General features: G+C 39.3%; 3 protein-coding genes across 4 annotated transcripts in view; all 3 read left to right on the top strand.

Annotated features, from left to right (window-relative positions):
- The window catches only part of LOC108957383 (putative disease resistance RPP13-like protein 1), a 49,001-nt gene extending 38,868 nt beyond the window's left edge, over window positions 1-10,133 (top strand). The window contains exon 6 of the mRNA XM_039306222.1: window positions 10,094-10,133. The gene's annotated coding sequence lies outside the window, so the exon portion shown is untranslated. The remainder of the gene's footprint in view (window positions 1-10,093) is intronic.
- LOC120286453 (putative disease resistance RPP13-like protein 1) lies at window positions 955-6,914 on the top strand. The gene is made up of 4 exons (XM_039306806.1): window positions 955-5,481; window positions 5,733-5,876; window positions 6,292-6,627; window positions 6,737-6,914. The coding sequence occupies exon 1, from the start codon at window positions 955-957 to the stop codon at window positions 5,200-5,202; it is 4,248 nt and encodes a 1,415-aa protein (XP_039162740.1). The 3' UTR covers window positions 5,203-5,481; window positions 5,733-5,876; window positions 6,292-6,627; window positions 6,737-6,914.
- A 586-nt stretch (window positions 10,134-10,719) lies between the features above and the next one.
- LOC104424133 (putative disease resistance protein At3g14460) overlaps window positions 10,720-24,796 on the top strand; it is a 59,568-nt gene continuing 45,491 nt past the window's right edge. The window contains exons 1-3 of one of the 2 annotated variants that reach the window (XR_005548193.1): window positions 10,720-10,765; window positions 11,214-11,266; window positions 11,390-11,446. The gene's annotated coding sequence lies outside the window, so the exon portion shown is untranslated. Of the gene's footprint in view, window positions 10,766-11,213; window positions 11,267-11,389; window positions 11,447-24,796 lie in introns of those variants that run through there. The other variant, XR_005548191.1, reaches the window with a different exon arrangement.

Here is a 24,796-nt window from a genome sequence, read left to right as displayed (position 1 = left end):
TTCTTGCTGCACAAAAAGATGTAGATAAACAGACGAAAGGCTGGATGGAGAGCACATGCTCTCCGAACGATTCTGCTCGTTGATCGCATATTCTGGATATGCGATCAATGTATGCTTTTAGTGGCAGTTACAGTGTTAAAACCTCATAGCAAGATGGGCAACGATGATCCGCTGAAGGGTGCTGAGGTAATAATTGATAATCGGAAACTTGATAAGAGAATTATGGTCCTCGGAACACAAATTTGCCGTTCATCAGTCTGATGCATAAAGTACAATTTTCAGTAGATTATATAATGTTAACTGGTGATTTTTTACTCCTTCACTATTTGCAAAGCGAACTAAACCAACTTGGTTAATGGATAAGTGGTGTGCCTGACCCTTTTTTCTTGTTTAGGCATGTGCTTTATTTTCCTTATTGAACAGACAAAATTAGCTGCCTTTGATCTCTTTACATGGTCATTCACGTTGACGGAGGAATCAATAATCTTATCATATCTCAAATATATGCAAATTTTCAGCACTTGTCACGTAAAAGCCTACATTGGTCGCATATTCACCAATAAAGCAGAAGAAAAGGACAATGAATCATAAAGATTCTAACAATATATGAATGCGAGAAAAGCCAACACATCAGTCATAAGCAATGAATTTTTTGATGAAAATACGTGTGCGCTCTAAGTTGGTCATGTGTAGAAAATTCACATTTTATCCTCTGTTTAGATAACCACAAGAAAAGTCTCGATATGAAGAAAAGTAAAAATAATTGATGAAACAAGCACTCTTGGGCAAAAAACTATTTATTTTGATTTGTCTAACCTTTCGTATGCGTCTCTTAAAAGTCTTGGTCTATTCTTTTATTCTCTTTGGTCAATGAACGTCTTGGTCTTCCTATAATGCGAGAAAAGCCAACACACCATAACACCTGTATTGTTCTCTACAGTGATTGATTCACCCATGGCCATTGGAGAGATCATTTTGGGTTCCTTCTTGGCTTCCCTCTTTCAAGTCTTGTTTGAGAAGTTAGCTCCTCTCCTTTTGGGCTCTACACAACAAGAAGGAATCAGCATTGCCTTGCTCAAGGAGTGGGAGAAAAAGCTGAAATTGATCAATGCAATGCTAGCTGATGCAGAGGACAAGCAACTCGAAGGTAATCATCTAGTGAAGCTATGGTTGGATGATGTTGGGGACTTGGCCTATGACATGGAAGACTTGCTCGATGAGTTCGCCATCAAAACTGCTCAAATTAAGATGGAGGTAGAATCCATCACAAGCAAAGGTCGAATGAAATGGAAGTTCTCTTGCTTTGGCCAAAATAAACCCTCCGGATGGAATCCGAACCCATCCCCGCTTGTGTCTAAAACCATGGTCCAAGAGATCAATGGTAGGCTGGAAGCGATCGTCAACGGGATGGCTTGTCTAGGCTTGGAAGCGAATGTTGTGAACAGATCCAACTACATCAATAAAAGGGATCCCACTAGTTCTCTGCCGGAGCATCGGTTTTTTGGCAGGGAGGAGGAAGAAAGGGAGATACTAGAACTATTGATCCGTGAGGTCAAAAATAATGATGCCACACTAAGCATAGTCCCCATAGTTGGGATGGGCGGTGTTGGAAAGACGGCCTTGGCACAACAGCTATATAATAATGCCGAAGTGAATAACTATTTCGAGAAGAGAGCATGGGTTTGTGTCTCAGATGTTTTTGATGTCCTTGACATAACAAAGACTATTTTGCGGTCGATCACCAAATTGTCCAACGAGGGTGAAGATTTTGACAAGCTTCAAGTTAAGTTGAAGAATAGTCTATCTGGGAAGAAGTTTCTTGTGGTTTTAGACGATATCTGGAATGAGAAATATGAAAAATGGACTGCTCTCTTAAAGCCATTTGAAGTGGGGGCTAAGGGAAGCAAGATCATCATCACAACTCGCAATCTTACCGTTGCTTCCATAACAGGAGCTTCGCCATATCATTTGAGGGAATTGTCCTTTGATAATTGTCAAAGATTATTAGCCTTTCATGCTCTTGGAGCACTGAATTTTGAGAGCCACCCAGCTTTTAAAATAATAGGCAAGAAAATAGCTGAAAGATGTCAAGGTTTACCTTTGGCAGCAAAGATGTTGGGCGGTGTCCTACGTACTAAAAGTAATCCTGATGAATGGGAAGATACCTTAAATAACAAAATATGGGATCTTCCGATGGCAGAGAATGATGAGGTTCTCCCAGTTTTAAAATTGAGCTATGTCCATCTTCCTTCCTATTTGAAGAGATGTTTTGCTTATTGTGCGGTATTTCCCAAGGATCACGAAATTGAGAGGGATGAGTTGGTACTCTTATGGATAACAGAGGGACTTTTAGATGGGCAAAAAGGAAATGAGAATATTTTGAAATTGGGACGGAAGCACTTTGATGAGTTAGTATCCAGGTCATTTCTTCAACAATCAAGTATCGACCCATCTAAGTTTTCGATGCATGATCTTTTGAATGATCTAGCAAAGTCAATTGCAAGAAGGACTTGCTTTAGCTCGGGGAGCTCTCAGGTGGCAAGTAATGAACATGATGTACCATCTCTTGAAAAAACTCGTTATGCATCATTCATCCCATTGTGGTATGTTGCATCAGAATGCCTAAAACCATATCAAGGAATGAAGGCACTAAGAAGTTTAATTCTAGTGCGTGATGGATCTAGTGGGGGCTCTTTCTCTATTTCCAACAAGGTGCTGCATGACTTGCTAACAAACTTGGAGTACTTGAGAGTATTCTCGTTATGTCATTGTAATATCGTAGAGGTACCGAATTGTGTTGGTGATCTAAAACATCTTCGATATCTCAATTTCTCGTACACTCGTATCGAGAGGCTACCTGAGTCAATTGTCAGCCTGTGCAAATTACAAGCTCTAATCTTAAGAGGTTGTGAAAGTCTTTTGAAGTTGCCTCAAGGTATCACAGAGTTAGTCAGCTTACAGTTTCTTGATATTAGAGATACAGTGAGTCTAAAGGAGATGCTGTTGGGTATTGGCCATTTAAAGAATCTTATTATCTTGTCCAAATTTGTGGTAGGACAAGAGAAAGGTTTGCAGTTGAAAGAGTTAAAGAACTTGCCACATCTTGAAGGAGAATTATTCATATTAGAATTGCAAAAGGTGGAAAAAGTTATAGATGCAGCCAATGCTAATTTGCTTCGAAAGCTAGACCTTGCCAACTTATCCTTGCACTGGGATAAACATGTGGGAAATCGCCATAATCATGAGCTTGAAGCACAAGTGCTTGACTTTCTGCAACCTCACACTAATCTTAAAAATCTCACTATTTTGAACTATGGTGGTGCAAGATTTCCATCATGGTTAGATTGTACGTATTCTAAAATAGTGTCTTTATGCTTGCGGGACTGTCCTAATGTTGTGTCGCTGCCTATGATTGGACAACTACCTTCACTTAAAGAATTATCTCTTAAAGGTCTATATGCAATAGAAAGGCTAGGCTCTGAATTCTATGGAGGCAAGATGCCTTTTTCATCATTAACAACTTTGAAGTTCGAAAAGATGTCGACATGGAGGGATTGGTCTCCTTATGTCGAGGGCCTAGGAAAAGAAGTTTCATTCTCCTGTCTTATGCATCTTGTTGTTCGGGGCTGTCCTCTGTTGGTCGGGACATTACTTGATCGACTTGATCATCTGATAAAGCTTGAAATTTATTCATGTCCGCATTTGGAAAACTCAACCAATGATGTTTGCCTTCCATCTCTCCGTGAGTTGTTGCTTGAGGATTGTGACAAAGAGATCTTGAAGAGCTTGGTCAACCTAACTTCTTTGACCATTCTTACAATTATGAAGCTTGCAGAGCTTGTTTGCTTTGATCATGGGTTTATGAGCCACTTGATCAAGCTAAAGAAGCTTCATATAGGAGGGTGTGACCAATTAAAATACTTGTGGGAAGATGGAAATGAAATGCTAAATCTCACTTGTCTTCAGGAATTAACCATCGTAGATTGTCCTCAGTTCACATCATTCGTGCCAGGAGAAAGAGAAATAGAGCTGCCGTGCAACCTTGAAAAGATGGAATTGAGTAATTGCACCAGTTTAGAAAAGCTTCCAAGCAAGATGTACACACTCAGTTATTTGTCTATTGAACAGTGTCCAAAACTCATAAGTCCAACCATTTCTTCAAATGACCCCAACAGCAACAACACGAGGTCTCAACTTCAATCTTCATGTACAAGTAAATGTGATTATCTGACATCTTTTCCCTTAGCCAAAGGTAGACTTTCTACTCTGAAGGAATTTTCTATTCGAGAGTGCAAGGGAGTGGAGTCGTTGGAAGAGATCACCGTAGAATCGCTCGAATGTATGAGAATTGGCAATTGTGAGAATCTAAGAAGCCTACCGCAATGCCTTCACACGTTCTCCCATCTTACTCGCTTGTATATAATTAACTGTCCAGCACTGGAGATAGAGGACTTTCCTGCCCTTCCCCTCACCCTATCAGTTCTCATGCTTCGGGGATGTTCAAAGATAAAATCTATTGCCAGCTTCAGTAATCTCACTTTTTTGGAAATAAGAGAGTGTCCAGCATTGGAGATAGAGAATTTCCCTCCCCTTCCCATCACCTTGTCTTCTCTTACACTTGACGATTGTCCGAAGATAAATTCTCTGCCAAATTGCTGGCGTCATCTTACATCCCTCTTGCAGATATGGATTGTACGTTGCCAAAATATCAAATGTTTGCCCGAAGGAGGTTTGCCTCCCAATTTAGAGACCCTCGTTATTTATGAGTGCGAGAATATGGAGCCAGAGCCAGTGAGAGAATGGGGCTTTCGCCGGCTCACGTCCCTCACGACTCTAATTATTGACGGAAGAATCATGGAAGGGGAGGGAGAGAAGGCACGGTTTCCTTCGGGGGACGAGGACGATGCGTTGCGTCTTCTCTATCCTTCCTCTCTAACATATCTTCATATAAGAAATATGAGGAACGTGGAAAGATTATCACGCGGTCTTCGGAACCATCTCTCCTCTCTCCAATTCTTAATTATTCAAGATTGCCCGAAGTTGAGGGACTTGCCAGAGGATGGCCTCCCTCCCTCCCTCCATTATTTGTCAATAAGTGGATGCGAGAATCTGAAAGATCGATGCTCAAAACACACCGGCGACTATTGGCCCCTCATCCAAGGGATCTGTTCCATCTCCATTGATGGCTCTCGGATCCAATAAATTGATTCGTCCTGCTACGGTCAGGTTTTCTAGGGTTCGGGTAAGCTTATGGTTTCGAAGGCATCGATTTCCCGTTCTGCTTCCTCAACTCGATGCTCAATACAAATCGATACTTTCCCATGTAGATGTTTCACGTAACTTTCTGGAAGTCCGAGAAATCCCTAACATACGCATTGATTGGGTTCGGATCCAATGAAGTGAGATCGATCCGCTTTCGCTTTCATTTGCCAAATGCCGCGATTCATCCTTCGATGTGCAGTCAGTTTTCTTGCGGTTAGGGTAAGTTTTTCGATCTTGAATGCATCAATTTCTCTTATGTTCTTCAATTCGATGCTTTATGCGAATTAATTTTTTTCCCATGGCAAAGTGTCGAATGGAATTTCCAGAAACTGCTGTATCGTGAAATGCAACTAAAATTCAGGGCTGAAAGAATGATATTTAGTTGCTCGATTCCCATCAAGAGATTCCTTTAGTCTCCCGATCATGACTCTGCTTGCAAAAGTTGATGATATTCTTGTATGCCACTGCAGCATCCATCTCATCTACTGCGTTGGGCCTGCTTTTCTCTTCAGTCACTGCAATGAACTTTCGAACAGCAAGTGATTCAGCCTCCTCTGCAGGCATGCATCTCCTCTGTTTCATTTCCGGCCTCAATCCCAACAAAGGCATGTTATGTAAGACCCATCTTAGTTAATCTTCAACAAAGGCACCGTGCCTTTCATCCACCCGATCATGACTCTGCTTCCATTTTTACTGGAACACACTTCAAAAGAGCTTTTTTGACCTGTGCAAGTGATAGTTTTTAGTATCTGGTGATTTAAGGGTAAAATTTACTATATTTTGAGCTTTCCAGATATACCAATAGGTCTAGGCAATCATTCCTAGGAGTTATTAAGCATACAAATGAGTTATTTGTGAGTTAACAAATCACAAGAATTTTTCAATGAAAAAACAAATAGAAAATCATCAAGAGGGTATCCCAGTTCATTTTTCATTGCTGTGAATTGGGTATGCATATGATTTTGTTCTGAGCACTCTACGCATGAAAGGTAATTTTTATTCAGGACTAATTGCTTTGTCTTGTTTAAGATTTTTGGCTGAGAAATATGAGGGATGTGGAAAGACTATCAACTGTGGACGATGTAACAAGCGTGGAGTATTCTGTTTCCTTTGTCTCTACATCTCTTTGGATGAGAACTATGAGGAATGTGGAAAGATTATCAAGAGATCTTCACAGCTATCTCTCCATTCTCGAATGGCTACATTTTATGGGTACTGGAACTTGCCAAAGGATGGCTTCTTTCCCTCCTCCAAGTATCCGGCACAATGCAATTTCAAATTCTGAAAGATTGATGCTCAAAACTCAGTGGTGACTATTGGCACCTCATCCAAGATATCCAGCTCATCGTAGTTGATCGAGTTCGGGTAATATAAGAAGATATCTCTCCAATGTCTAATTTTTGTCCTTCAGGTAATGATTCAGACTTCCTTTCTTTCTTGCACACTCGTCATTTAGCTACTGTTGCTGCTGCAGGATCCATGTCTATTCTGAAATCGTCAACTCAATACTAAAAAGTTCATGTTATTCAATGGACGAGCTTCACCTAAATTTCCACAAACCAGATACCGAAGGTCCAACATTGACATTTAGGTTGCTCTGTTTTGTTTAACAAGGAAGTACGCAATGAAATGGTTAAAATGCTTGCATCGTACAGCGAGTCAACCATTTTTTATACAAGTGACTATTCCTCAAAACAAATAATACTTGCATGGATTTGCTCACAGTGCTGGAATTATGATGCGTGGATGTGCCTGTTTGATGTTATATTTTGAACTTTTTCATCCCCAAAACTTGTTTATCTTTCCACTCATGCAAATGCACTATGCTTTGCGTGAGAATCATGAAGAATTGTTGCTTTTATATTGATATTTTTCTGCAATTTCAGCGTTTGTTGTATTTTCTCTTCCAAATATCTTCTTTTTTATGCTCCAACTCAATGACCTAAATTATCTCAACTGTGCTTGTTTTCAGAACATCCCACTATCATCTTTATTTGGCAAAATCTCTCGGAGGATCAAATGCAAACTCTGTCAAGGTAAGGCAACTGATGTTCTTATGTTTTCTTTTGCAACTTGACAAAAACAAAAACAAAAAAAAGGCTATTTATTTTGGTAGGTAAACTGATATGCTCTAAACTGTTTTTTTTTTAGTGACATGCTCCAAAAGATTAATCCATATCATGATGTCAATTTTCGAGTTCTATATTCATGGTCAAATGGAGAAGCTTTTTTACTTATAACAACAGCAGCTACTGTAAAGATGCAAAAAAAATAGGATTTAAAACAGGTGTTTTCAAGTTTGCGAATGTGACAACTAAATTTGAATGAGCCCTGCAGTATAAACCATTTAAATCTGAGTTCCTTGTTAAAGTTCATCATTCATCTTTCTTCTATTCAACTTCCCACACCATCTCAGAGCACATTTTCTTTTTCTTTGTTGTTGGGAAAAGGCGGAAAGGAGCAATAAGGAAGACTGATTTGTCCAAATTCTGGGATATTTCTATGCAAGATTCTGAAAGATCAATGCTCAAAACTCGCTGGCAACTATTGGCCCCTCATCCAAGAGATCCCTCCCTTCTACATTGGTGGTGTTCAGATCCAATGAATTGAAATTGATCACACCCGAGACATGACAAAAGATTTATCTCCATTGACTACTTTTCCTTCTTTAGGTAATTAACTTTTCATTCTTTTGCTTCCATTTGCTATCTCCACAATTCGTTGTTCCACCTAAAGTCAGCTTTCTGGGGTTGGGGTCAATATTTTGGGTTTGAAGGCATCAATATATATTTTGTTCTTCAGTTCAATGCTTAATACGGATTGATTTTTTTTTTTCTCATAGAATTTCCAAAAACCAGCCACTGAAGGTCAGAGACTAACATTTGGGTGTGTTGTTTGTGTACTCGATGGGTTTTTTCTTTTTAGGCCAGCAACTCACTTTTGAAATAAGCAAAATGTGATAAGAAGGATGGGGGATGCAGATATAGATCCCAATTTTGGCAAAGCTACCTACTGGGCACAAGCATTTGCTTTTCGTGAAATACAACTAAAATTTGGGGCTGCAAAATGATCTTGAGCTTCTTGAATCCCATCAGGCATGTCCTTTAGTCTTTAATTGCAGTGTTTGGGAAAATTGATGATATCCTTGTATACCACAGCTGCATTCAGTTCCACTACTACCTTGATTGAGCTTTTTCTTTAGCTACTGCAATGCTCTTTCGAACAGCAAGTAATTCAAGCCTCCTTTGCAGATCTAGCTTGCACCACCACACCCCTGCAGTAAATCATCTTCCCTGTTTCATTTCTAGCCATAATCCCAACAAAGCATGTTTGGTTCCTCCAATGTAAGAGCCATCACAGTTAATCTTCACAAAACCTAGCTCAGGTTTACTCTACACACCTTGCCTTTCATCCACCCAATCATGACTTAGCTCTCTTACATTTTTATAAGAAACCCAGTCTGAAAGAGCTTTTTAATCTGTGTAAGTGACAGTTTCAGGAATCAAGTGATTTATGGTCCAAGATTACTGCATTTCTAGCATTCCAAATATACCAACTGGTGTAGGCAATCATTCTTAAGCATTATCAGCCTGTACCAAGTCATTCGAATCTCCTAGCCTCACATTTGTAGAATATCAACCCATACCAATAAGTCACCATAGTGGTCTCCCATACTTGTTAGTTAACATAACCATAAGGGTTTTTTAGCAAAAGGCAAAAACCATTCAAAATATAAAGCAAAGTATCCGGGTTCTTGTCTTGTTTGCTCATTTTTGGTTGCTTTTGGGTGGGTATGCATATGATTTTGTTTGTCGAATCACTCTTATAGTTGTTCATTAAGCATGAAAGGAAACTGTTATTCAGGACTAATTGATCATCCCGTTCCAGGTTTTTGGATGAGAAATATGGGGAATGTGGAAAGACCATCAACGGTGGAGGATGTATGATGCATGGAGTCTTCTGTTTCCTTCCTCTCTAACCTCTCTTTGGATGAGAAATATGAGGAGTGGAAAGACTATCAAGTGGTGTTCATGGTCATCTCTCCTCCCTCAAACAGTTATATTTTCTATGTTGCTTGAAGTTTGGGTAATTGCCAGAGGATGGCTTTCCCTCCCTCCCTCAACGTATTCCACATAATTCAATGTGAGATTTTGAAGGATGGATTCTCTTGCTGGCAACTACTGGCACCTCATCCAAGAAATCCCACTCATTGTGATTAATCTAGTTCAGATCCAACAGGAAAATTTCTCTCCTCTGTCTTAAGTTTTGTTCTTCAGGTAATGATTCAGACTTCTTTCTTTCTTTCACATTTGTCATTTAGCTACTGCCGCTCCAGTATTTATTTCCATTCTGCTTCCTCAACTCAATGCTAAAATGTTCATGTTTTTCCATGGACATGCATCACACAAATGTCCACAAACCAGCTGCTGAAAGTCCAACGTTGACATTTGGGTTGCTCTGTTTCCTTTACCAAAGAAGTACGCAATGAAATGGTTATAATGCTAACGTGGTACAGCCAGTGACTATTCCTCGAACAAATAATACCTACATGGACTTGCTTGGAGTGCTGGAATCATGATTCGTCAAATGTGCCTGTCTATATCGATTTTATATCTAGAATTTCGTGTGATGGCCAAAAATTGCTTATCTTTGCACTTGGACGACACATAAAGAATTTAAATGGAAATGCACAATGCTTTGTGTGAGAATTATGAAAAATTGTTGCTCATATGGAAATTGTTCTCAAAATTTCTGTATTTTCTCTTCCAAATATCTGTTTCTTATGCCCTAGCTCATTGACCCAAATTCTCTTACTGTGCTTGTTTTGCAGAATATCCCACTGTCATCTGTGTCTAGCAAAATCTCTTGGGCCAATCAAATGCAAATAATGTCGAGGTAGGCATCTGATGTACTTATGTTCATCTTTTGCAACCTGACAAAAGAAAAAAGCTATTAATTTTGGTAGGTGCATCGATATGCTTTAATTTTTTTTTTTTTGTGACAAGGTCTAAATAAGATTAATCTTTATCATGATGTTGATTATCAAGGTCTATAATCAAAGTCAAATTAAGAAGCTTTATTACTTTGAATAACAGCTATTGTAAAGATGCAAAAATGGGATCCAAAACGGGTTCTCAAGTTGGCAAATATGAGAACTAAATTTCAATGAACCCTGCAGATTATAATCTATTTAAATCTGACTTTCTCATTAAAGTTCACAATTCATCTTTCTTCTATTTAAATCTTGCACCATCTCAAAGAACATTTTCATTTTCTTTGTTGTAAAGGAAAGGTGGGGAGGAGTAATCAGGGGACTATACTTTGTTGCTCTGTTGAGTAATCCTAAAAGTCTGACGTCTGCCATGAAGTATTTTGATTTAAAATTGCAAGAAGGTCGTCATCCAATACCACTTGCAACCCAGTTATCTTGGGTAGGCAAGTCTTCATCATTATCCTACTAAGCTGCCAGAGCTTTAGTTAATCTTCACAAAACCTAGTTCAGGTTAATCTACAAACCCTGCCTTTGTCCACCAATCATGACAGTGATTTATGTAGTGACAGTTCAGGATCAAGTGATTTATGTTTTTAATGGTTACTGCATTTCAAGCATTTGAGATATACCAGCAGGTGTAGGCAATCATTCTTAAGAGTTATCAGCTCATACCAAGTTATTCGATCACCTGACCTCACATTTGTAAAATATCAGCCCATGCCAAAAAGTCTCTATCACCAGTGATTAGTGGTCTTCCATACTTGTTTGTTAACATAATCATAATATTTTTCCAGCAATCCAAAAAAAAAAAAAAAAAACTCTATCAATAGGTATCCTGGTTCACTTTTTGTTGCAGTCAATTAGGTGTGTATATAATTTTGTTCTGATCACTCTTGTAGTTGTTCATTATGCATGAAAGATAATTTTTATTCAGGACTAATTGCTCGTCCTGTTTCAGACTTTTGGATGAGAAATGTGAGGACTGTGGAAAGACTATCAATGGTGGAGGATGTAAGAAGCATGGAGCATTCTGTTTCCCTTGTCTCTAATTTCTCCTTGGATGAGAAACATGAGGAACATGGAAAGATTATCAAGTGGTCTACCTCTCCTCTCTCAAACAGCTATCTTTTGTAGGTTTTATTGGTACTTGCCAGAGGATGGCTTTGCTCCCTACTCCAAGTATTCATCATAATGCAATGTGAAATTTTGAAAGATCTATGCTCAAAACTCATAGTGGTGACTGTTGGCACCCCATCCAAGAAATCCCTTTCATTGTGGTTGATTGAGTTAAGATTCAATAAGAAGATTTCTCTGCAATGTCTAGTTTTTATTCTTCAGGTAATGCTTTGGACTTCTTTCTTCTTCCACACTTGTCATTTAATTACTGCTTCTGCTCTAGGATCCATTTCTATTACAAATCCTCAACTTGATGCTAAAAAGTTCACGGTTTTCCATGGACAAGCTTCACATAATTTGCCTCAAACAGCTAGACATTTGGGTTGCTCTGTTTTGTTTTATAAGGAAGAACATAATGAAATGGTTATAATGCTAATGGGGTACAGCTAGTCCACCATTTTTTCATATGAGTGATTATTCCTCAAAACAAATAATACATATGGACTTTCAGTGCTGGAATTGTCATGCATGGATGTGCCTGTCTGGATTGATGAATATCTTGAACTTTGTTTAGTGATGGCTCATCTTTCCACTTATGGAAATGATGCTTCGTGTGAGAATCATGAAGAATTGTTGTTACTATCAATATTTTTTGCCATTTCAGCATTTGTTGTATTCTCTTCAAAAATCTTCTTTTTTTTTTTGATGCCCTAAAACTGAAAACTGTGCTTGTTTTGCAGAATATCTCGCTGTCTTCTTTATTTGACAAATTTCAAATGCAAACATAGGTAGGCAAATGATGTGATGTTATGCAACTTGACAAAAGAAAAATAAAAGGCCTGCTTTAAACTGTTTTTGGGTGACATGCTCAAAAAGATTAATCTGTATCATGATGTCAAATTCAAAGTCAAATGAATCTTTCTTACTTCCAACAACAGCAGCTATTGTAAAGATGCAAAAAAAAGGATTTAAAACAGGTGTTTTCGATTTAGTGAATATGACAATTAAATTTGAATGAACCTGCAGATTATAATCCATTAAATCTGACTTCCTTGTCAAAGTTCAAAGTTCAAAGTTCATCTTTCTACTATTCAAATTCCCACACCAGCTCAGAGCACATTTTCCTTTTTCCTCGTTTTCAAGGAAAGGCAAAGAGGAGCAATCAGGGAGACTATGCTTTGGCACTCTGTTAAGTCATCATGAAAGCCTCACATTTGCCACGATGTATTTTGATATAAGATTGTGAGAAGGCCGTTATCCAATACTACTCACAACCATTTATATATGGTAGGCAAGTTTCGTCATTATGACCCTACCAAGCTGCCAGAGCTCCCATCACGGATAAGACAAGATTCATGCGCCATCATCGCTAGGGAGTTATCCTTGTGTCCTCGCGTTCGTGAAATATCAGCTTGTGCCAATAGGCCACAATCACTGGTGATCGGTGATTCCCCATAGTTTTGCATTAGCATTATCATTAGGGTCATTCAGGAAAAACAAAATCATCAAAACAATCACATTTTTTAGGCTTGCAATGGGAAGTACACTGGTACGTCTTGTAGATTTTTGGTTGAAGTTGGGTGAGTATGTGTATAATGTGTATGTCTGATTACTCTTGTAATTGTTTATTTCACACGACAAAGTAATTTTTACTGTGGGCTAATTGATTTTCTCATCCCATGATTTTCTTTTTGTTCCCATTTTCATCTCACACGCCATATATTAATCTTTTTGTTGAACTTGAAGAGTACGATACAGTGATTGTGATTCTATTGAGATAATTATATTGACGATTGTGATCGACGAAAGTTACGATTGACGAAAGTTGGGGCAGTAAAGAAATGTCTAGGGCCTTAGTGAGGTGAATTCCGATTAATGCAATAAAAAAAAAATTTGTTCCTTCTGTTTTTTTATCCGTTTCACTTTTTATGCAATTAAAAAGCAATTTTTTCTCAACGATTTATAAGACGTCTTCAAAACACTTATCTTCATTTGGTCAACCCGAGTTAGATGCCTTTATACGAAGTGTCACATGATTGAGTTGAATAAGCAATGTTTCAAGAATACCTAAATATTTGTCGTTGATGAATTAGATTTATTGATTTTTCGAACAACACCGTGTTATATACTAATTTGTAGATGTAAATCAATGATATAAGCATGTATATAAGTCGGGGATATCATTTGTTAAGGTTAAAATAACTTTTGAAAAATTACCCCTTGTCAAAAAAAGAAAATAAAATAAAAGGCTTTATCATTTGTCAAGGTTAAAATAACTTTTGAAAAATTACCCCTTGTCAAAAAAAGAAAATAAAATAAAAGGCTTTTCCGAAACTTCAAAATTTGTGGATGACAAAAGATAATGTCAAGTCAACTTTTCATTATCCATAGTATGACAGTGTTGTGGATGCCAAAAAAATAATGTCAAGTCAACTTTTCGTTATCGATAATATGACATTGTTCTTCTTTTCTCTATGCCAAAAATATTGATATAACATAAGAGGGATCCATCGTAGTCAATTGTTTTTAATATTTAAAGTAGACTCCAAATAAGAAAAAGCTAGTAATATGACATTTTAAAGATATTGACACCTCAGAGTTTATATAAATAGAATGCCTAGTTTAATACCAAAAAAGAACCAAAAAAAAAAAAAAAAAAAAAACAAACAAACAAAACAAAACAAAACAAAACAAAATATAAAAAGAATTCCTAGTTAGTTCCCCGAAACAAGGCCCTTCTTCAAATTCTGTAGTGTGAAATAAAAGTTAAAATTTAATAGAAAAAAGGAAGATTTTATACATATATTTTCAAAATGTTTCAGGTGCTCAAGTGCTAAATGCGGATTCAACTTGAATTTAACAATTGCAATAGTATTAAGCCCTAACACCATGCTGCAAAGGAATTGAATGGGCCGTCGTTGGCATGTTGGGCCTAGAAAGATAGATAGCCCCAACTTGGGCCTTGATCCAAAAATGGATATGATTTTACTGGGACTTGACGTACAATTCGGGTAATAAGGTAAAGAAGGTTGTTCGGCCGGGACAACACTCACTAATTGTAGAACTATTGAATGGGCGACCCTAGACGGACCAAGTTGGACATCGACCATCAAAATTCTTACCCATTCTGCCCTAAGATTTTGGAAATTATTATACTTTCTTCTTATAAATAACAGCATTGGGGCAAGCCAATGCCCACGAAGAAAGTTACTTGCTGAGATTCGCTCAAGTTGTGCATTTGACAAACAATAAAACCATGTTGGGAGAGTCTTGGTAGCTCCAAGCTCTAAGAGAAGAGTCATGGCTCCAGGCTTGCCCAATTGTTGTCCCTTATTTGGGGTAGGTTGAGCTAAGCTCGATGGGTGATTCTTTTTTTGCTCTCGAGCCTACTCAAATGAATGAGTATGTTTTGTATTCGAATATAGTGCGGGCTATTCGAAATATCTGGTTTCATCTTGAGAAAAAGAAATGATAGATGATATACTTGATATCAACGTGAACTCACATGAACTTGAAACTTATGGCCTAATTATGTGCGAAAACACACAATCAGGTATGGAGGACACTGAGTTATTACAATGGCTCTCTTTAGATTTAGTTAATGACGGACTTTGTAATCTTTATAATTCCCTCTCCTTCCATATTCTAGCGTGATAACGATGAGTCATCATCATCACCTAACAACAATTTATGGGACCATACGGTGAGTCGACCAAAAGACAACTTTTGTCGAAGGATTCAGTGCAAAACAAAAGCCGCGAGAAGATGGTTGAAGAAGAATTTTTAGCGAGGGAGAGCACTGAGTCCGGCAGAGCTCTAGCTCAGTTTCTGACGTCTCTCGGCCTTTGCTCCGACGACAACGGCTCCTTCTACTCGGCTCCTCACCGTTCGATCGCTAAAGCTTAGCCCTCTCGCTCTCTTTCTATGGTTTTCGGCTTTCGGTTCAATGAATTGAGCTGAGCTCTCTGTTTTTTCTTGAATTTCCAGAGGAGAGGCTTCTTCATCGACTTTCCTCCTTGTCGGTTTCTGTTGATGTCCTGGACCTTGGTTGTTGCTGATGGTAATAACTGATGCGAATCGCTGCTTGAAGATGGCGTATATTAGTTCTTTAACGGGGAGGCGTTTTAACTGTTCGACAGAATGCCTGACTCAGTCATAGATAGTTAATTCCTATTGCATTCTGCTTACCAACGTTTTGATGTCCCATTGAAGTTGCACTGCTTGTCTCTTACTGCATTTCCCGTATAAAGTTGATAGAAATGCGATTATGTGTGCTTTTAGTATGTCAAATGCAGGTCACGTGCGTTTGATGTTCGCTGTTCATGCGTGCATTTGCTGTGTTAACTGACGTTGAAGATGTACATGGTATTACTCCTCTATGCTGCTGGACGTGAGAAGTTCTGGTATGGATGACCTACGTATGACTTTATATACATAGTCCTTGAGGTGCATAAATATGCATAGTGAGATGGGCATGTGTGGATATTGATGGCTCATCAAATTGTCATCGTTTCCAGCCTTAAATATAATAAGGGTGTTTGCTGGCTGCTTTTGTTCACATGGGGATTGTGAGGATTTCAATATCATTTTGGTAGTGTTCTAGTTGTGTGAACATATAGAGAGATGCCGCATTGATGTTACATTTGTTTTCCATCAAATTGGGGCAATTCAAGGCTTGAAACATATCTGTCCAAAAAAAAAGGCATGAAACATATAAAAAATGATGGTATTACATGTTGCCCTGATTTGAGTCAAGTAAAGCCATTAGTTGTCTGGTATTACTTGTGCGTAATTGGACCTCCTCAGTATGTGTATCCATGTAAGAAAGTGACGTTTTGGATTCATTATGATTTCGTATTGGATTGTCACATTGTGATGCTTGAAGCGTGCTTAAGTTGTCCTAGTAGCTTGCTGTCCGTATGCATTTGTGCAGTGAATGATAAACTTGCATTTGTGGCTGGTGGGGTCTTCGTTCGGTTGAAGTAATTATTGGCGCTTTCTGTTGGGCCAATGTGGGTGCTGCTTTTCTCATATAGGACAATAGTGCATGGATGAAAGTTGCTTTCTTTGAGGTAAAGAAGTTGAGTATATTGAGCTAAATCTTCACTGCACCATGTTGACATCTTCTCAGCTTGCTCTTCATGCTTTGAGATTGTAAAATATCAGCCCTCAGTTTTGTTGGTGGTGTAGTTGGTCGTTCATCCTTTAAAGATTAAAGAATAAAAAAATGCTAAGAACTTATTAGTTTCAATTAGGTAGTCGAGCCTTTAAGAATCGGTTTATCCACTGTTGGATGAGGTAGACTTCACATGGAACCCAACTTTTGACAATGCAAGTAAGAAATCATGAATCCTAGAATTCATCCTTTATGTTGTGAATTCCCCTTTAGATCAAGTTACACCAGTCATTAGGTAATTAAAGGTAATTGGATGTGATGGTTGATCTGGCTAGTTTCGCCAGCTGCAATGGTGGCCACAACATTGGAATGAGTCTCCTTGGCAGTGGTGCTGATGCCAACGGCATGGCAGTGGCTGTGGGAATGGCGGTACTCTCCCTTGCCCCATTCCTTCTTTTCTTTTCTTTTTCTTTTTTCAGTTTTTTGCTGTTTTTTTCTTTTTAGCTTTTCTTTTTGCTTATATTTGATAAGATACATAAAAATCTAGACATAATTCTAATAGACAAGTACCATAGAGATAAATGAATGAATAATTAAAATATGATTAAACATGGAAAAAGTTAGACAAACATTATTGTTGATTTTGAGCAAGAGAACAACAATCAATGCCGATTATTAAATAATATTTTATTCAACGAGGAAAAAAAAACCATGTGAAAAGTGAAGTAACAAAGCCAATTTGCGTCTTGGAAAGTCTTGGACTTCTTGAGTTTTTGTTATATGCAGCAATGACAGTGCTAAAAATTCGCAGCAAGGGGGTGGCAATGATCTGCTGAAGGGTGCTGAGATAGTAGTCAATGGTAGGGAGCCGCTTAATAGGAGAATGCTAGTCCTTTTGAACACGATTTTCCTTTTCATGAGTTTTATGCATAGACCATAATTTCTGTAACATCCCGGGCTCCACTGTGTAATATTGTCCGCTTTGGGTCATCCGCCCTGGCGCGGACGAACCGCCATCCCAGCCACGGTCTCTTCCCTCACGGCTTTAAAACGCGTTACACAGGTTAGAGGGACCCAAGCCTTATAAGCTAACCAAGACCTCCCTCCATAGGCAATGTGGGACAAGAGAGGTGGCTATTATACTCTCCACCTCTTAACAGAATAGCGTCCTTGCTATGGCCCCACGGGCGTCAGAACAACATTCGAGCTGTGGTCCCACATGTGGTCGGGAGTCGGCTCTGATACCACTTGTAACATCCCGGGCCCCACTGTGTAATATTGTCCGCTTTGGGTCACCCACCCTGGTGCAGACGAACCACCATCCCAGCCACGGTCTCTTCCCTCACGGCTTTAAAACGCGTTACACAGGTTAGAGGAACCTAAGCCTTATAAGCTAACCAAAACCTCCCTCCATAGGCAATGTGGGACAAGAGAGGTGGCTATTACAATTTCAGTAGATCATACTGTTAGATGGTTATTTGTGACTCCTTTACCATTGCCAGAGTGAAACAAAGCAACTTGCTTAATGGATTGTTTGGTGTGGTTGTTGTGCCTAACCCTTTTTCTTGTTTAGCTCAAAGCATGTGCTTTTGTTTTCCGTTTAGAATAGAGAAAGTTAGCCATCTCTGATGACTTGTAGTTGTCTACAAAAAGTCTTGGTCTTCTTAAGTTTATGATTTATGTACATGAACAAATATATGATTGTGGAAACTACAAATATCTGAGGATATTGTCCAACCATTACAAGACAAGCACTTGTGGATGCAAAGTACTTTCTATCGATTCCTCTAACCACTAATGTGCATTCTTGAAAGTCTTGGTCTTTGTTTATTGTTTTTGGTAGGTGAAAGTCTCGGTCTTCCTGGCTTTTATAGTTTTCTCTCTCCCTTATCTCTTTATCACTTAGATTCACCATAGCCATGCCCATCCTCCTACTCAATAGTTTTCTCTCTCCCTTATCTCTTTATCACTTAGATTCACCACACCCATGCCCATCCTCCTACTCAATAGCTTTCTCTCTCCCTTATCTCTTCATCACTTAGATTCACCACACCCATGCCCATCCTCCTGCTCAATAGTGTTCTCCTCCTGCTCATCTGAACCTAGCGCTCGTGCTTGCTGGATTGCTGCCATTGATCTCATCCCATTCACCAGTCTGCTCTAGGACTACTCGGAAAAGGTAAGAGACATCTATCTTCTTGCTCTAATTTTCCCTCAAACTGATGCAGCCGCAACTTTGCTATCTAAAGCATCTGGTGAGCATTTATTACCCGATAGCAACTACCTATTCTTTCTGAAATCTTTCTATTATGGAGGCAAAGAAGGGGCAACGGAGCAACAGAAGTTTGGTTCTTAAACCGATTTCATGCCTATGTATGATCCTAATTAAAGTTGATGTCGAGTTTAATAACAAAGAATTGTTGCTTCAATTTTTGTTAGATAGTAATATTAGGACATTAAGATTAATTTTTGATCTCCTTATCATTGATCTCTTTACTAAACATGCACTGACGTGGAATGATTCCACTTAGTACAAGTTTGGGATTTTACGTGAAATAATCACATATCCGTTTGGAATTTTAGTCCATTAAATTGGGTAAACAACAATAAATATCGTAAGAGGATAGCTTCATTCCTCTTAGAAGAGATTCATTCACGTTTACTATAATTTCGCGGTGCCAAACAAAATAAATAACTTTTGTTGTGTCTTTTCAAATATATACTGTTATAATAAGAAGTCCTTGTTATATAGATATGGTAGATTTACCATCAACCGAAAGGGGTAAGGTGAATTAATAAGGTGCTTGTGATTTAGTATTCTTTTAAGGTGCACCAGTGTAATCAATCGAGTTAAGTCAATTCGCAAATTAAACTTCACATGAAGTAGTTTCTACGGATGCCCCAAGGGTGTTGCATGTGGACGACTTGTTTTCATCGTGTGAAAACCAATGATAGTTTAGTGCTGGAAAACTTATCCATGTATTTTCCTTCAAGATAGAGAAAAATGTGAAGGTGGTCGTGATAAAAAAAATAAAATTTTGAATTATGGAAATTAAAATTGTGCTTCGTTAGAAAAAGACCACACGATGACTCAGTGTTTTGTTAGAGAAAAAGGTATTCTATGTCGGAATTTTTTTTGAGATTGTTCATCTTTTATAATGCGCATTAACCTGGTATTAAACAGACTTCGCATATATTATTTAGGGGTGAGCATGGTCCGGGTTGGTCCGGGCCACCCCCTAACCCTAGGACCAACCCGTACAGTGTCGGTCCTCAATTTTTAGGACTGAGGACCGACCCTATTGAGCCTAGGACTAAGGACCGGACCGACCCAATGGGTTCGGTCCGGTTCCAGGGTCAACTCGTGACCAATCGATAATTTTTTTCGTCTTATTTTTTATACTCCATAAAAAAGCAAACCTACAAATTCAAATTACACATCCATCGATAATGCGGCATTGTGCAATTAAACTATAAATACCAATACATATTTAGCAAATTTAAGATGATACTATAATAGAATATAAACCATGAATATATAACTTCACATCTTGTTAATTCACTTAAACTTCTAAACACCTGAAAACAAAATAAACGACACGTAATTAATACTCAACAAAAGTTTTAAATTGAAATTACTATTAGTGTTGTTGATAGAACATCTCTAATATAACATAACAGACATTTTACTTAGGTTTGAATATATAAAAAAAATTATAAATAATATAATATAATATACAGGGTTGGTCCCGGGTTGGACCGACCCAAAACTCTTAGGACCGAGAACCAACCCGCACAGTGTTGGTCCTGGAATTCCAGGACCAAGGACCGACCCAGTCCCCTTGGGAACTGGACCAGGACCGGCAAGGTTGGGCCGGTCCATGGTCGGTCCAGGGTCGACCTTAGACCGCTACTCACCCCTAATATTATTCAACCCTAAAAAGCCCAACTTGTCATTTTATATTGTACGCTCCTAAAAGTGAGTAACTTTCCCATATTTGTTGACTCCCCCTTTTGAGTTCTAATTTATACTAAAGAATCTTTAGTCGGTCAATTTTAATTTTAATTTTTGAAGGCGTCAAAAAAACTTATGATATTTAATCAGTTGGGGTGCTGCGAAGCCAAAAACACATCACTCCATGGATTTCAGCTCTCTCTCTCTTTCTAGAGAGAGAGAGAGAGAGAGAGAGAGAGAGAGAGAGAGAGAGAGAGGGGGACCAATAATGCATGTAACCGGGAAATTAAGTGTGACACCCCCAACATCCCCCAATCCATTAGGGTCACCACACTTCTTTCCTCATCCTAGATATCCTTCTTTCTTATATCAATGGACTTCGGAGAATCCATATGGGGTCTTATTACGCACTTCTTTGTTCCCTACGCAATGTATATGGCGGAAGTGGATCCAACAACTCCCTTCCTAAACACTGAAATGATGCACACTAGATACACACAGATATTGATTAAGCACTTTTTTTTTTAATTAACGTAAACTTGATAGACGTCTTTTGTCGGTACAACAAAAGCCAAAGTTTCCTATAGTTGGCTATATAAAAAACTAGACCAACATTTTCCATTAGCTATTCACAAGTCGTCTATTAGCAAGTGTCGATGTCCAAAATTTTGCTGTTGACCTCATGTCCTCGATCACTCTACTTCGCTCGATCCCCCGTCATCGTCCTCTAGTGGCAGCGGCGGCAGCCACAGAGTATGTTCCTTCCTTCGGACATACAAGATGACGAACTCCCGATGCACGGAACCCAAGGGTAGGCTAGTGTCAAACATGACTATCACCCTCACTCGAATGAAAGTCAGGATCCTAATGCCCTGTTTGTTCCCATTGTAAATCGATAGGGATCCCATAGAAAGTACCAAGAGGTGCGAGCAGTAGAGACATCTTCCTTACTTTGATATATGTTAATCCCCACGAGGGGTGTGTACAACCACTCAGTAGCTAAAGATCCACTAAACTATATTATGTAGAATCATTGTCATATGATATCATGCAAAATCCACAAAACACATCAATAAAAGAATAGATGCATATTAAGTTAATAAAGCTTTTCAACGAAATGACAAGCACAGTTTGATAACTAGAACACATCACTTTAATCACGTGGGTTTCGATTATAAGGCCAAACCGTTATGACACGTCCCATACCGTGCCACACAATTTTGTTTCATAATCAGGTGAAACTATCAAAATGGTGTAACTCAGCAGAACAGTCAACTTTAAAACTCAACAAATTCGTGATTCACTATCACCTACTCCTGGAGGACCAGTGTTTGCATCCCTCCAGGCATTCGTACCCAACCTGGCATCACGAAAGCCTCCGGTTCCATATTTCAGTCACCAAGCATTCGGAGGGTGTCATGTCTCACTTCTAGGCATCTCGCACTTAACCTAGCATCATGAGGAATCGCCAGAGCTCACTATGTTACTAGTGTCCCCTACCCTCCAGAATGTGTATCGTCATATGTCTGGGCATCCCGACACCAGGGAACCTTTGGGGCTCACCACAACAATGGTGTTCAATAGGCATCCAGAGCGTGTCATGTCTCACCTCTAGGCATCCCATCTCCTGGGACTTCGTCGTCCCAAGGGTTTGACGGTAGCAGTAATATATCAACCATGGTGTAGTCATTTAAATCAAATCAATGCCAAAACATTTTCAAAGGCACATCAATACCACAACAATAGTCTTTAAAACATATGTCAATCCCATATCAATGAAATCAAAAGCACGATATCAAATCCATAAGATTCACTTCCACGGTTAACCCTCTAATAGGCTTTGAATTTCACTTATAAATCCTCAAGCCGCACTTGCGCCTCACGGCCCGAATTGAAAAGGTTTATCAAAACTGTAAGTAATTTGAAATCGGCATATTGGCAATTCCAAACCTCACTCCCGACTTCAAGGTTTTTAAAATGGTTCATGTAAAAGTTTGAGATTTCAAGGACACCAAACATTTTTCTTTTCTTTTTAAAACATTTGTGAGCAGCACCTCGGTACATAAAGATTTCAACACAAATCGGGAGGTTTTCCAAAACAGTTTATAAGCGGAATTCTCAAAGCTTTACAAACGCTAAAATCGATGCATATTTGAAGTCCGAAATCACATGTATTCATAAAAACTATAAAGCTTCCTCAATCATCTAGCCCCAAACAATTTCGGTCATCCTATATATCACCATTCAACACCAAATTCAAACAATCCAACCTAACAATGCACTTCCTCAGTCAACAATAGCACTACACTATATAGGTTAGTAGACTCCAACTTGCCTTAGGTCTGGTGGCGTTGACGGTGAGCGGACCGCAAGCTACCAGCTACGGTTGAGGTGAAGAGAAGCAACAACGGCGTGCGGTGAGGCGTGAGCCGAGGCCTCTCAGGTCTTGCTACGGTAGAGGGGCGGCGACAGATTTCGAGCTGCGACACTGGTGGTGGGCAGTGGTCGTCGGCAACAAACCGAAGGCGAAGCGATGAGACTTCCTGAGGTGGTTGGCTTGGCAGTCTGTGGGCAACTCAACAACAATGAGGGGGTCGGTGACAGAGTGGTGTGGTGGTGCGGCTAGTAGCTAGGTACGGGATGGTGAGGAGTCTGTGGGCAACTCAACAACAATGAGGGGGTCGGTGACAGAGTGGTGTGGTGGTGCGGCTAGTAGCTAGGTACGGGATGGTGAGGAGGCCGATGGCGTGGGATACAGCAGTGTGGTGTGGATGGTTGCCTACTGGTGGCCGAAGAAGCATAGACACTCTTCAGAAGCCTTCGTGTCGTGTCCGACGCTCTGACACATGTTCGACAGGCGATCAACGAGTGTTGAGAAATCCGACACGTGGTCAACTCTTTCCAACACGCTCCGACATGCGAGTCCAAAATTTCGACACGCAATTCTGACATGCATGAGGTCAATTTAAAAATTTTCAATACTTGAGGGGTTAAAATATAAATAAATAACCACCGGTCGTGGTAGCTCAGTTGGGTAGGCTCTATGGATTCTTTGCGCCAGAGGTGAGGAGTTCGAATCCCTTGCATCGCACTTGCAAAGCAAGTAGGCCAAGGGGGCTGACGGAGCTACTTGGTGACATACCCGGTGGCATGGGGTGGTGGTTTCCCCATGTTGCCCCCAGGTTCTACCCGCCGGCTATTGGCTTTCGGGGTTTCCTGGGTTACAAAAAAAAAAATATATATATATATATATATATATATAATGAAAATAACAAAAATAAAAGAGACCAAAGAAAATTCTCACTCTCAAGTTCTTACTTATAAGTTTTGACATTCCCATGAGTGATGATGAAACGCCCCTCATCTCGCCGGCGTTGCTCTGCCACCCCCGCAGACTTAAAGTTGTGATTTTTTTTTTCTCTTTTGCTTCTTTTTGCCTCTTGCAGGCGTCGCCTGTGAGTTATCTCTTTTGTTCTATGTCATTAGCTTGTGAGTTATCTCTTACATTTTCCATGAAGAATTTAGTTATTTCATTTTCTTTTGGTCGTACTTTGAGAGTTCTTGTCTTAGATTTTCATTTTTCTCGAACCTTGTTTTGCAAAGGAGCTCCAAGCCAGCCTATATCATGAACTCTGAACTCTATTTGGAACTATAAGAAATCTCACTAATTTCCGACGATTGTAAGAAAACATGACTGTTCCTTCAAATTTACTCTTTTGTGTCTGCAATTTTTAAATTTCTTATTCAATTTCTGTCAAATTCAAATGATGAATGATATTAACAAATGTTGAATTAATATTTTTAGTATAAATTAATTATCTGCTCTTTTTATTATTTATTTTTGTATTTATATATAAAAATATATATTTAATATATAACGTGTCAAAACGTGTCGAAAATCTCTATTTTTTAGAAATATTGTGTCGGCGTATCGTGTCGTGTTATGTGTCGCGTGTCCGTATCGGTGCTACATACCTAGTGACGATGCCTGAGCTATGGAAGACCTTCGACTAAGAGATCGCTGCCGTCGTCAAAGGGGTGGAGAACTCGAGAAAATGGGGGGAAAGAAACTCGGCTTCACCGGATGCAAGAGGAAATCAATCCCTCTTGGCCGTTGACTCCTTGAGTCACGCGTGCGGTGACAGCGAAGAGGCGAGGACAGCTCGAGCAGAGCGTGGCTGTCCTTGAAGAATTTTTAGTCGCCATCTGTCCCTTCCCATGCGTAGACATGTCTTCCCTTTTGTTGACTGCATGTGTCAACTAAGCGGGCCTTCGTGGCAGTCAACAGGAGAGGAAATCCGGTGCCGGTCGAAGGACATCTTGCATGTCCATGCAAGAGACGTGTCCGAGTCCT

Source organism: Eucalyptus grandis, chromosome 2, assembly GCF_016545825.1.
Source record: "Eucalyptus grandis isolate ANBG69807.140 chromosome 2, ASM1654582v1, whole genome shotgun sequence".
NCBI classification, from domain to species: domain Eukaryota; kingdom Viridiplantae; phylum Streptophyta; class Magnoliopsida; order Myrtales; family Myrtaceae; genus Eucalyptus; species Eucalyptus grandis.
This window is presented reverse-complemented; position numbering and strand designations above follow the sequence as displayed.

Excerpts from the sequence above, each read along its gene's own strand:
- LOC120286453 (XM_039306806.1), top strand. The coding sequence starts at position 955 with ATGGCCATTGGAGAGATCATTTTGGGTTCCTTCTTGGCTTCCCTCTTT.